The sequence below is a fragment of the Urocampus carinirostris genome, chromosome 8, assembly GCF_059441175.1.
Source record: "Urocampus carinirostris isolate Australia breed hairy pipefish chromosome 8, RoL_Ucar_1.0, whole genome shotgun sequence".
NCBI lineage: Eukaryota > Metazoa > Chordata > Actinopteri > Syngnathiformes > Syngnathidae > Urocampus > Urocampus carinirostris.
In genome coordinates, this window is record NC_142356.1 from 11,727,614 (window position 1) to 11,741,710 (window position 14,097).

Genomic DNA, 14,097 nt, shown 5'->3' on the forward strand with positions numbered 1-14,097 from the left:
AAAAATCTTAAAAAAGTTCCTGGCACAAGGCACAATTATCTGCTTCAAACCGTCCGCAATCATCCCTGATCCCAAAAAGACAGCAGCAGACAGCCTAAACCATTTCAGGCCTGTCGCACCTACGCTTGTTATTTTGAATTGCTTTGAGAGAGTAGCCTCGCAACACATCTGGGCCTCTCTGCACCCATTCTGGACCCCCATCAGTTTACCAACAAGACAAAGAGATTAACGTAGGATGCCCTCACTATAGCACTCCATTCCGTGCTGAGCCACCTGGAGCACAGCGTGAGCTACATGCAGCAGCTCATCTTTGACTTAAGTTCAGCCTTCAACAACATCATCCCAGGGATTTTGGTGCAAAAACTGCTGCATCTGAGCCTCTCCACATCCATCAGTCAGTGGATAAAGGACTTCCTAACATACCGTCCACAATCCGTCAGGTTAAGTAAACACTCCTTCTCCAACCATAACGCTGAGCACCTGTTCTTGAAAAGGGTGTGCATTAAGTCCCCTTCTCTTCACTTTCTACACATCCAACTTCACCCCAACCCATCCCTCAAATAGCATCATCACGTTCACTGATGACACCACTGTGGTCTGAATCATCTTAACAGGAAGATGAGTCAGACTACAGAGATGCGATCAAAAGACTAACGGTGTGGTGTTTAGGGAACAGCCTCACACTTAACACCACAAAAATAAAGGACAAAATTCTGGACTTCAGGAAGGGTAGTGCACAACCAGCCCTTCTTCACATCAACAAGGGCATTGCGGAAAAGGTCCACTTCATTCGTATTCTGGGCATTGAGATCTCAGAGGACCTATCCTGGTCGGCCAACACCACAGCAGTAATAAAAAAGGCCCAGCAGTGACCTCCACCTCCTCTAAGTGCTCAGGAAAAACAACCTGAAGTAGAAGCTGCTGGTGGAATTCTACATGCCACTATAAAGAGTATCACTGCATGGTATGCAGCATTTTTAGTCACATCTACTTAGCAAAATAACGTTTTGTAATGGAAAAAAATAGGCTTGGTTATACACACGTTTGAAATTATTTAGATGTTTTGCATTTTTGTATTTGGTAGCTAAATTTGACTTGATCATCGTGTAAGCAAGTTGCATGCTGAAAAACTGTAAGCAACCTGATAAAGACCATTAAAAAAAGCATTTAGATTGGTTGAAGCTCAGTATGTTCTATTTTTGTCTGCCTTTGTGATTATCGTTCTGTAGCTTGGTTTGAATAATTGACACTAGATGACGTAGGAGGGAAAGGTGAGTCAGAAGTTCAATGCTCCTCGCCCACTGTTTGAGAAATTATATCACTTCTTCAAATGTATAGAAGTAATTAATAATAACTTCATTGGCTGTGCTGGACAACTGATCCATGTGTAAAAACAATATTGTTTATTTTGCAGTAAAGAACAACAGGGTGGCAGAAGATTCAATGATACTACGTGGTTTCTAAACACAATACTGGTCGGCATGTGTTCAAAATTAGAGTCATTTTGCTCAGTCGTCTAAATTAGTGATTGGCAATTACCAGGCCGTGGATTGGTACCGAACAGTCGGTAGTCTGGGACAGGGCCACACAGAAAGAAAAATAAGAGCCATTATTTTTTACCTATTGTTGATTTGCTGACACTGTTACGTTTCAGACTGATCTTGAACCGGGACTTTGAGGTGGTACTTTTGAATTAAAGTCAGAGTGGTTCGCAGTTGCCTTGTCAGGCAGTGCAACAGTCACGTTGGTAATAAGGATTCCCGCCCGCTGGGGTACAGTAAAGGATGAAGAGAACCAAACTTTTGAAGTAATAGCCAAGTAGCATAGAAAATAGTCAACTGCAGCCCACTATGTCATGCTGGAAAGATTGTAAACAAGCTTGTTGCTATGGAAAATCTTTTGGTAATGAAGTTGGATGATGCATGGATCCCTAAGTCAAAAACAACAACACAGACACATAACCCCAACAAGCTTTTTGTAGGGTTGGTTAATTTGGCGAGTTTGTATTTTCAATGATTTGGCACGCGGATCACCATGTTGTTTTGCGTTTAACGTTACGATGGCGATTACAATGTCTTCTTCACAGTTCAGAGATCCCAGGTTCAATTCCAGATACTTGCCTCTCCTTGTGAGGAGTTAGCAAGTTCTCTCCTTGTTCTTGTGCACTCCGGTTTCCTCCCATATTCCAAAGAGATGGCTGGGATGGGCCGTGCACTTCAGTGACCCATGTTAGGATAAGCGGTTCTGAAAATGAATTCATGCAATTTTGATTCTACAAATATGTCTAGATGTTCCACATGACTACTCAGTGTATTTACGCGCTTTATCTTTATTAATGTCATTATCTAGCCATTATCTTCACTGCTTATCTTCAGAATGGTCGTGAAGCGCTGTACCCCATCAAAACCTTCTCTGGGCAGTGGGCAGGGGACACCCTGAACTGGTTGACAGTCAGTCGCAGGGCCGACAGAGACGGGCAACTCACTCGCTCATTCACACCTAGGGACAATTTGGATCGGAGAACATGCAAACTCCGCACAGGAGGGCTGGTAGCTGGATTTGAACATGTTTAGTGCCACCCTTGGGAAAGGCTGTGAAAATATTGTCAGAAAATAAACAGGTTTGTGGTACACAAAAGGTTGCAGATCCCTGGTCTAACTGACAAAAGAGTAAAATGCCTAGTGTCTTTTTGTGTGTATAAGTCCATTAATAAGGGACCTGTAACGGGTTTCTTGAATTCATAAATCTATGAGGATAACATGGTGCCTGCGAAGACAGCAGCTGCATTTGTACGACAGCAACACTTTTGTCTTGGGATCCAAGTACGTCTGTTTGTTTACCTTTTTGTGTGCTTTTGTATGTCTACTAAAGCAAAAGGGGAGGGAGTTTACATATGACCAATGTTCCCTCTGAGCTGCGCACCTGCGCAGTCACGCACTGCCAGGACATTCTCAGCGCACAAGAAAATCTGTTCCCTCTAAACCAGCTCACAAAAATGAGGGCTCGAAATTGCTTATTAAGAAGCGAATTAAGTCAAAGTTACAGTGCATGAAGGTAACAATACGCAGGTTCCCCTGACGTTGTGTTCTAAATGCGGTATTTTGAAGTCAAGGTCGAAGTAGAACGAAGTTGAGTAACGTCAGTAGAGTTTTTCGAGAACCGGCTTCTTCGGCTCGGCTCACTAAAAGGAACCGGCTATTTCGGGTCGTAAACGGCTCTTCAGGTTGTTTTTGCTTCTTCCATCCCTATATGACCAAATATTATGTAAAATTATGCACAAAATGACTTAAAGGAAGGGGGAATAGAACAAAAAAGAAAAAAATACCAAAATGAAAATGTAGTGAAAAGCTGAGGAAAAAAAGAAACAAAAGGAAGAGAAAAAAGAAGGAAAAATTCAGAAAAAAGCCAAAAAAAGAAAAGAAAGAAACAAAGGAAAAAAAAGTAAATAGAGAAAAAAAAAGAAAAAAGTAACAGCTAGGAAAAAATAAGCAATGAGATTTTTTTAAAGGAATTAAAAAAGAATAGAAAAAAACAGGGAAAAAGAAAAAGTTTGTGTTGCATCCAAATAATTTCCAATTATACCAAGTCAATCTTGTTGCCAACGTTGTACTTCCACTAAAAAATGTGATTAAATACAGTTGTGTATCGTGCAACCGACTAAATAAGCCCCCAAAAATGTTAGTGTTATGCGACAAAAGATACCAGGAAAAAAAAGAAAACAGTAAACGGGTCTGTTAAAAAAATATAAAGTAAAAATCACGGTAAACCGTCCTCATCTTCCTCCTTAGAACTGAAGCCATCAAAGTCGTCTTCCTCAGGGTCGGAAAGAAACTTTGTCATATAGACGTCGTCCCACGCTCCCGCAGCCTCACACTCGCGCTGTCACTGTCGCTGGAACTCTCATCCACTCCTGATTACGTGTAGTAGCTCTGTTTCCTTCTTTATCGGACTTCTCGATTGCTTTTAGCTTGAAATCTGCGTCATGTGCCTTTCTTTTTGCATTTTGGATTATGAGGGTATGTTTACGCTAATTTAATTCATGCACAAGCCAAAAAGTTGCAGTCTTCCTCGGCGCATATATTCCACCGGTCTAAATCTTACCTTTTGTACTCGAGCGCCGCTGGCGGCCGTTAGAAAAATGACATAGATTGGCCGCATCACTAAATAAGCCGCAGAGTTGAAAGTTTGGGAAAAAAGTAGCGGCGTATAGTCCGGAATTTACGGTATTTTGAGTTTTCCGATTGTGTAATTGCTTTGTCTAAACAAATGTATCATACAAATAATGAACTTTATCTGCCTTACCAAGTTCTATATTAATGAGAGCGTTTATTGACAGCGTGTAACTTCACCCATTTTTTAGAAAATGTTCAGTTCTGTTTCAAGGCCTGTGAGAGCCCCCAACTGTCTTAAAGCATTGACAGAGGAACGTTTTAATTGTTGAGGAAAGAATTAAACTTGTAAGGTTCAGAAGAGACATATTTAACCTGCGGTCGTATTTTGAATGTAAGACAAGAAGACCAGTGTCAATTCAACACCAAACACGTTACTACATACCTTGGGCAGTAAAGCCATCGTGGGGTATTTGGGGCACTCAACACTTTTAAGTACCACTCACTATATTCTCTCAATTGTGTGTTCAAGTTCAGTCTTTGGGTGTTATCTTTTAATCAGGGTTGGGTAGGGTTAATTTAACTTGATTACTTTCAATTTTGGGGGGATTACTCCAATACCAAATATGCTAATAAAAGACAAAAGAAACTAAATATGAATAAAATTACTACATTTTGTGCAGGCTTGGGGAGTAACGGAATACATGGAAGGGCAAAAATGATGTTAGCAAGCTGTTTGGATTTATTTTCATTTTGTTTCTGTCGCATTTTATGTTAGTTTTGCCGGAGATCAAATAGATCAAAGCCAGGAGAGAAAGCTTACCACGTGTTGTGAGTCATCATTTTATTCATATTTAGTTTCTTTTGTCTTTTATTAGCATATTTGGTATTGGAGTAATCCAAAAGTAATTGAAAGTAATCCAGTTAAAGTAACCCTACCCAACCCTGATTTTAATGGAGTCTTGTAGCATTACTACTGTAAGTTTGGATTGTTATTTCTAGTTTTCTAAATTAACTTTTGTGGGGTAAGGTTTTATTTTGTTGTTTTTGCTTTTAAATGTCTTCCCTGCAGGAGAAAAATAAAATAGGGTAAGGCTTTGGCTTCAGCCTACTCAGTTTTAGCAGATGTTTATTATCATTTTATTGCATTGTACTGCTGTTTTGTGTAAATATTTTGTTTTTTTGTTAATTAGTCGTTGTTACTTTTCATTTCTTTTTTGTTCTGTGCCTAAATGAAGAAGCCACAAACATACATTACATGTACAATTTGTTTCCAAGTATGTTTTATGTTCAAGTACTTTCAGTTAGTGAGACTATGTCCTATTTCAGGTAAAAACACCCTTTTTATAATGTATTATTTAATATCAAGCAGCATGGCGGAAGAAAGGTTAGCACATCCGCAGCACAGTTCTGAGGTCATGGGATCAAACCTTCCTGTGTGGAGTTTGCATGTTCTCCCTGTGCTTGCGTGGGTTTCCCCCGGGCACTTCGGTTTCCTCCCAAATTACCAAAAACATGCATGTCAGGTTAATTGGCCGGTCTAAATTGTCCCTAGGTGTGAATGAGCGAGTGAGTTGTCTGTCTCTGAGTGCCCTGCGACTTGTTGGCAACCAGTTCAGTGTATCCCCTTCTCCAGTGCCCAAAGACAGCTGAGATGGGCTCCAGCACTTCCGCGACCCTACTGAGGATAAGCGCTGCAGATAATGGATGGATGGCTGGATTTACAAAGGTAGTGTATTGCTGTATTGGCTCAAATCAGATATTGACTTGAAATCAAATGGATTGTGTTGTGTATTAAAATACGTTTCATGTCTTTAAATATGAGTGGTTTATTATTTTCTTATTGAATATATTGCACGTTGAAAACAATATTTTAGGAAAACTGAAAACAATCACAGAAGAATGTTTTTGAATTATTCATCCATTTTATGTAATTACGGGTAAATGCCATAATGAGATATTTTAAATCCCAATTTATTTATATAGACACCAGTGCAACTCGAAGTGCTATATAAAAATAATGTACAATAAGATAACAATAGTCCATAAGGTTAGACCAATATATGTTTTTCTCAGAGTAGAAATACATTCATAGCATTTAATATTCCTGTCACGACCAGAACCGAATCAGGACCCAAATGCGTAGTGTTAACCACAAGTTTATTGATAGAAAGAGGAAGGGCAGCGCCCGCGATCCAGTGCTCGCTGGACACAAGAAACAAGCCACTCACGCTATCAGATCATGATCCGAATACGGAAGTGGATGTTCCAGAGCGGGAGATGGCAGTGTCAAGGACGGAAAAACAGGTCGATAGCCGGGAAAGTAGAGCGAAAACGTGGTCGGGATCAAAAACGGGTCGTAAACCGGGACAGGAGAGCAAACGGGGTCGGGATTAAAAACAGGTCGGAGCCAGACACAAACGGGGAGATCAGGAACGGACGGGTGGAAAAACGGGACAGGCGGGAGTCGGTCAAAATGCTTGCCTTGTAGCAACAGAGGTTCGCTGACGGACTGACAACCGGAGAGTGACACGACTGGGCTTAAAGGACAGGAACCAATCAGGTAGCCCACAGCGGCTGGCGCCAAATGAGCGGACACAGGTGATCCATTCGGTGATCATGACAGCTACAGTCCTAAGACTGGTCCGAACTCAGATCTTCACCGAGCTGAAATTCCTTTAAATCTGGATTTTCTTGCAAATGTTTTATCATGTGAAAAACATATATTTGTCCTTTTATTTTCAGTGTACTGCAATTTTGCTTTTTTTCATTGTTAACATTGCAAAAATTGAAAAAAAGGCCAAAAATTGGATACATGTCTCAAACAACAGCAACGGTATCCAACTCTTTAGTAATCTTCAATTACAATAGAATCAGAGGTCAGGAACCTTTTTGACTCAAAAAAACATGAAGGCCAATATATATTCAGAACCAGTCTGTGGGTTACTCAAATTGTTTAACTTTCTTAATTAGAATAATGGTCATTTTAACAAATGAACATGTGTTCTCATTATTTGCGGTGAATAGAGGAACCGGAAGGCACGCACGTAGTGATCTGGTGCAGCCCAGTTTGGAATTGATTTTCCTCATGTGGCCCCCAAGCTAAAATAAATCGGACAACCCTGGTCTACAGTGCAATCCGGTAACTCACTACTACACAAAGACTCATAATTTCACTCGGGCGCTTGACTTTGAGCCCAATGACAAGAAGGTATATCCTTCTTTGTCTTAACCTGAACTAATTGGATTAGTGTTGGAGCTATAATTAGAATGCTCAGCTAATGTACGTGTACATTGACTGCGTTACGCAGTGTTTATTTTACCTGTGAAAAGTGATGGGTCCCGGGGACTCGCATGCTCAAAAATCTATGGGTCCCAACAGAGATCTATGGATCCCCAAAATTTAGTGTTATCGCGGTTGAAATTGTAAATAGCCGACAAATATAGAATATAAATCTATATATTCATTCAGTTTTAATCATCACAGTTTATTGGTAATACAAATCAGTTATCACTTCAAGATTTTTCAGTTCACAGCAATATTGTACATTAGACAAAATATTATTGCTGAAATAATTATATTAATGTATATTTTCATTCAGTTTTAATCATCACAGTTAATTGGTAATACAAAGCAGTTATCACTTCAAATTTTTCAGTTCATATATTCTTCGTGGTTTGCTGTCCTGCCATAGTTGTAATGCCTTCTCAAAGTCCAATCCATTATCATCCTCCTCATAGCGTAAGCAGGAGTACAATTTAGTCCATTTTGGCAGAAAAGTCATTTTTCTTTCGTCGAATCATTCGCTTCAAAACACGTGTTTTCCTTGCCTTCGCGGTCTTCTGAAGAATTTCTCCGCCGTTTTTTCGTGCCGGAATTATTGCCGTTATTACCACTTTCTGTGTTATGTTTCGACTTATTATCGACAAATTACCAATGTTTTGTTGATTTGCACCTAATACCAACAGTTTTTTCGGAGGCATACTTCTCTTTCACTCGACAACCGCCACAACAATGACGTCATCGGCGCAAGACCAAAACAACAATGGCAGCTGGCGGATCTGCCTGACGTAAAGTTTGGAGTGCGGTAAATCTTTGTTTGGAAAAAAAAAAAAAATTAATCGGGTAATAATGACAATTTGGTGTCAAAAACGATGCGTCCCAGGGACACACGTTGATTTGACCCAATGCGTCCCCAGCAAAAATGATGCGTCTAGGACGCAAGGACATGGGCAAACGAGAACACTGTTACGCTTACTAAAATTGAGCTGTTATTCGTCACAAAGCATGATTATGATGTCTGTTGATGTTACAGTTAGTTCCCCATCATTCATTGACCTAAAACCTAAGGGTCGGGAGGTTTATGATAAAACAAATAATCGATATTGTGGGGCTACAGATACAATCGGGGGATGGGGCGGCAGGTTTTAATGCAGTTCAATGGGAAAACGATATTTCGAAAGAGAGTTTAAAATTAATGTATATGGATGACAATTTTTTAGTATATAGTACACTATAGCATGTTTCTGTTGTGCAGTGGTGAGCAAATTGCCTATCACGCGAAAGGTTCCTGGTTCAAGACCAGGTGAAAACATATGTGGGCCTGGAGGGGGGATGAGCGCCACCGGTGTCACGACCAGAACGAAGGGTAGACCCAATCGCGTAACGTTTCTCACAAGTTTATTGAGAAAAAGAGGAAAGGCAGCGACTGCGATCCGGTGATCGCTGGACGGGGAAGCAAGTCGCTCACAGAATCGGAACATGTTCCGAATGCGGAAGTGGATCTTCGGGAGCAGGAGATTGTGGCGTCGAAGACAGAAAAAACAGGTCGATAGCCGGGTCAGGAGAGCAAAAGGTGGTCGGGATCACAAACGGGTCGTAAGCCGGGACGGGAGAGCAAAACGTGGTCGGGGTCAAAAAACAGGTGGTAGCCGGAGACAAACGGGGAAATCGGGAACGGACGGGTGGAAAAACGGGTGCAATAAGCGGGACCGACGGGAGTCAGAGTCAAAGTGCTTGCCTTGTAAAAACAGAGGTTCGCTGACGGACTAACCACAGGCGAGTGAAAGGACTAAGCTTAAGTAGGACAGGGGACCAATGAGGAAGCCAGCAGCGGCTGGCGCCAAACGAGCAAGCATAGGTGAAGTTAATCAGTCATCATGACAACCGGGCTGTACTTGCCAAAGACACACCACAGGAAATGGTGGTTGAGGGATCCGACCAACCATATAGCGCTATAACAAGGAATCAATGAAAATGGTAAATCGGATAATAAAATTGTTGGCAACAAGTTTTATCATTATGTTGCGTGATTTATGCTCAGGGCTTTAATCCTGTGCAAATATAAGTGTATTTATTTCCTCATGATCCGTACTTGTAGTAGCACTTTGGTCCAGCAGAGGGCATTCATTGACCATAATTTAATGGAGGCCTTCTTTACCGAAATCCAAATTCATTTGTATTTAAAATAATATTAATTTGAACAATAATCAAAAATACATGAACAATAATATAAATGTTTCTATTTTTAAAGACTCTTAAGTCAAGAAATTTTTATTTATTTTACATAGCATGAGGCTCACCTCGAAGGAGCTGACATGATTGTCCCAAATCTTGCTGCTAAGGGAAGCAAAATGGTATGGTGCGGTCACTTGAGTCTCATTAGTTTGTCAATTTCCCTGTGCCTTTTAGCACCTTTTTTTGATAGCAGAACACACTACAGCAAAAATTAGTGGTCAGATCTCACGCAGTGTCCCTTTAAGGCACGAGTTTCCAACATGGTGCTCGCGGGCGCACGGGTACCCTCTAAGGACACCTGAGGTTCTGAAGCTCACCAGTGCTGGGTCATTGTGATTCTCTAATAAAAATTATTTTCTAAGTTGTTGAGTCTATATAACCCTATTTCAAATACTTAATATGGTAATAACATAGCAACAGTCCTGTAGTTACAACACGATAAGTTGTTATTCTAGAAATGCATATCTAACTGGGTACCCTTTGTGCTAATTAGTAAGAAAAAATAGCTCTCAGTTTGAAGAAAATGGTTGGAAACCCCTGCTCTAGGCCAATTGGATTGTAAATAACTAAGGAAAATGCATTGGATTTTATCTCATCACAGTATTACCGTAAATTCCGGACTATAAGCCGCTACTTTTTCCCCAAACATTCAACCCTGCGGCTTATTCAGTGATGCGGCCAATTTATGTAATTTTCCTAACGGCCAACAGCGGCGCTCGAGTACAAAAGGTAAGATTTAGACCGGTGGAATATATGCGCCGAGGAAAACAGGTAACAGAAGCTACTGCACATAAACTTTACCTTGCGAGCGTGTTGCTAGCGTGTTTTGGAATAAGGGAGCGCCGGACGACGTCTATATGACAAAGTTTCTTTCCAATACTGAGGAAGACGACTTTGACGGCGTCAATTATAAAGATGTAGATGAGGACGGTTTACCGTAAGTACTGTATGATTTTCTTTAGCAAACTCGTTTACTGTGTTGCGAGCGTGTTGTTAGTAGCGTGTTGCTACCTGTCACAGGCACGGTTTGGGATAAAATTTATATTATTATTATTATTAAAGCTTTGAAAACTCTCTTGGTGTACCGTCTTTCTTTGTAAATATGTGTAACTATGTATGATATGTATTTACAACTGTATATTTTTGTAACAACGGGGGCTCATGGGAAGTGGAGTAAAGGTGAGACGTGTTTGTGGACGCAGCGGACAATAGTGGAAATATATTTTCCCCACCCTTAACTTTGGAAATATACATTTTTTTTCCTTGGATTACTTTCAACGGGACCCGGACTCTGCAGGTCTGCATCACACCTTAAGTACCGGTATCATTCTCCGTTCATTTTGCCGGCCGTGGTTTTTGAACTGTGTACTTTATATTCAGTTACAACTGCGGGCCTTGAAGTCGGGATTGGGTTAATTTTGTGAATGTGTTACATGTTTATAAAGTGGGCCCATGCGTCTTATATACAGGTGCGGCTTGTGTAAGTACAAAAGCGGTAATCCTCTTAAAATGTTGCGGGTGCGGCTTATAATCTGGTGCGCTCTATAGTCCGGAATTTACGGTAATTCTGTAAAGGAGTATCACAGGAAAGAGTTCAGCCAAACAAAAATTGTACAACGTGCATCATGTAAATGCCTTTTCTTATGTCATTCCTAATAGTCTAATGATGACACAATGGATTTGGGCCTACATTTATTATAATAATAATAATTATTGTTATTAATACGGTTGGGCGGCGAGAAAATATACATTTAACCTAAGATAAGGTTGCAAACCAATGCTTTATATCACTTTCCATGTCGCCATTAATAATGGACGCTTATGTGTGCTCTGGTAGCCCCAATTGTAGCTTTATCTTCACAGTGACGGCGCCTCACCTGACAGCAATTCCGTTTCATATATAGGTAAATATGTCAAATATTAGAACAGAAGAACGATTCCTTACCATATAAAGCAGTCCGTGTTATCTGCCCACCCATTTCTGTGCGCCGCTTAAGGGTCGCCGTGTATTAGGCTGATGCTAGGCAGGCCGCTCGTGACATGTTTCCATCCAAAGGTAGCTTCTCGCCCGAACGAACACATGCAAACCTCCTCCTTGTGAGATGTTGCTACACGTCCATGACGACAACTCTCCCTCCCGACCGGAGTCGCATCTGTCACAACGCTTTACATAAAAGGCGGAGACTCCACTCTTAACACTGTCACTGCCACCATTGAAACGCCTCCTTAACGGTGATGTATCGTTCGAGAACGAAAGGGGTTTACCAGCCGGCTCCTTGAAGTGAATGACAGGAGCAGGTGTTGTGGGTAAATTCGACTCCCTGCTAAATTGGAATGCCCTTCGCACAGGGTTACTTTAACTGGATTACTTTCAATTACTTTTGGATTACTCCGATACCAAATATGCTAATAAAAGACAAAAGAAACTAAATATGAATAAAATGATGACTCACAACACATGGTAAGCTTTCTCTCCTGGCTTTGATCTCTTTGATCTCCGCTAAAACGAACATAAAATGCGACAGAAACAAAATGAAAATAAATCCAAACAGCTTGCCAACATCATTTTTTGCCGTTCCATGTATTCCGTTACTCCCCAAGCCTGCACAAAATTTGGTAATTATATTCATATTTAGTTTCTTTTGTCTTTTATTAGCATGTTTGGTATTGGAGTAATCCAAAAGCAATTGAAAGTAATCCAGTTAAAGTAACCCTACCCAACCCTGCCTTCGCACAAATACGCACTATGGTTTTCACCCCAAACCCCCTTTTTCCGTTACAGAGGACAGGATGGGTTTAAATGCGATGGAAAACGCCTACACATATTCCTGTGTTGTGTCTTGGGTGAGTACACCCTGACGGTGCCAATCCCTTTCTAGGCTGTTTTATTTGGGGAGGGATTTTCTCCCCCGCATGAAACAGTTTCCATGTTTACCAGTAGCAGGAAAAACCTTCTGATCTGACTCAGATACAGCACTTTCATCAGTCTCCCGAAGTCCAAAATCCAGAGCCTTCAGCTGGTACCAAATGCAGCAGCGAGGCTTTTAACTAAGACAAGAAAGTTTGATCACCTTAACCCGATTTTAGCTATTCTGCATTGTCTCCCTGTTAACTTAAGATGTGATTTTAAGGTTCTGTTGGTAGTATATAAAATCATGCATGGGCTTGCTCCCTCATATCTTTCAGATTTAATACCCCCCTATGTTCAGGTCCGGAGCCTTCGCTCTGAAAATGCTGGCCTACGCGTGATCCCAAGAGCCAAGAAGAGATCCGCAGGTTTTAGAGCGCTCTCCATTCAGGCCCCGGTGCTGTGGAATGCTCTTCCCCCTAAGATTTGATCTTTAACCTGAATGGAAATATTTAATAATAATAATAATAATTTCCTTGTATTGTCATTCTGTGTAACAATGTACACAGAACGAAATGTCGATTGCACCTGACCCGTTGTAGCGAGCCGATGCGGCCGCAGCCAACAGAGGGCGCCGCCGACCACTTTTTAAGTCTTAGGAATGACTCGGCCGGGGCGCGAACCACCGACCTCCCAGTCTCAAAGCGGGCGCCTTACCATCTAGGCTACTGAGCTGGTAAATCTAAGCTTAAAACACTCATTCTATTCTATAGCATATGAATAACCTATATTTGATTTTCACATTATCTGTGTATTATTTGCCCTTATGTAGGTTTTAGATCAGGGGATGGTGTAGTAATAGTCTTGGGTTTGCAATAATCTGTGGTTTGTTCAGCCCTTTGAGACTCTTTGTGATTAAGGGTGTCACAAATAAACATGACTTTACTTGACTTGACTTCTTTCATGAAGCATTTTTATCATGATGCAGGAAAAATGACTTTTTGGTCCAGTGTAAAACTTTTTTGAAAAAAGTAAGTGTACTTGATTATGGAACTATGTGTCTTGTGCGTCGCATGTAGAACTCTAAAATATTTCTTGTGTACAATTCTTCGCGCCTTGTACACATTACCTGGCACAGATTTTAGCCATAGTGAAAATTATGCATCGGACAGCCCTCTCTCTTTAAATGTACACATTAGATATACACATTTCCCATGCTGTAAAGTAAAACATCTCTGCCTGAAGTTGCTATGTGTATTTTGGGTATACCTAAGACATGCGTCTGCTCTAAAATGCCCGACTGAAACCACATCACCGTTTTGATAGTTCCATTAGTGTGGTCATGTGATGTTGCAACAAAAGGGAATCGGTGAATTATTGAAAAATATGATTGATAATATTACTAAATATTTTTAGTTCAAACAAATATAATTTTAATGTATGTGGTTACATTTTAAGACTTTTGAAATTGTGATTTAAGACATTTTAACGCCAATTAAGGCCATTTTGTTAGACGGATGAATTCAATGACTTTTAAGACTTTTCCAAAAATCCGCGGTAACCATGTACCAAGTATATAAACTGTAAGTGGTTCATGCTTTACTGTGCTATTAAATTCCCTA

The 14,097-nt window shown here is 40.7% G+C and overlaps 1 protein-coding gene and 1 long non-coding RNA gene across 3 annotated transcripts in view; one reads left to right on the plus strand and one right to left on the minus strand.

The window, feature by feature from the left end:
* Positions 1-11,908, minus strand: part of neurl1aa (neuralized E3 ubiquitin protein ligase 1Aa) — a 47,402-nt gene extending 35,494 nt beyond the window's left edge. For both annotated transcript variants that reach the window (XM_088341618.1, XM_088341619.1), the window contains exon 1: positions 11,573-11,908. In XM_088341618.1, coding sequence (XP_088197744.1) covers positions 11,573-11,606 — 34 coding nt within the window. In that variant the 5' untranslated portion in view covers positions 11,607-11,908. The remainder of the gene's footprint in view (positions 1-11,572) is intronic.
* LOC148360719 (uncharacterized) lies at positions 11,814-13,209 on the plus strand. The gene is made up of 3 exons (XR_015851090.1): positions 11,814-11,934; positions 12,410-12,471; positions 12,837-13,209. It is a non-coding gene; the product is annotated as an uncharacterized LOC148360719 (long non-coding RNA).
* The last annotated feature ends 888 nt before the right edge of the window (positions 13,210-14,097 follow it).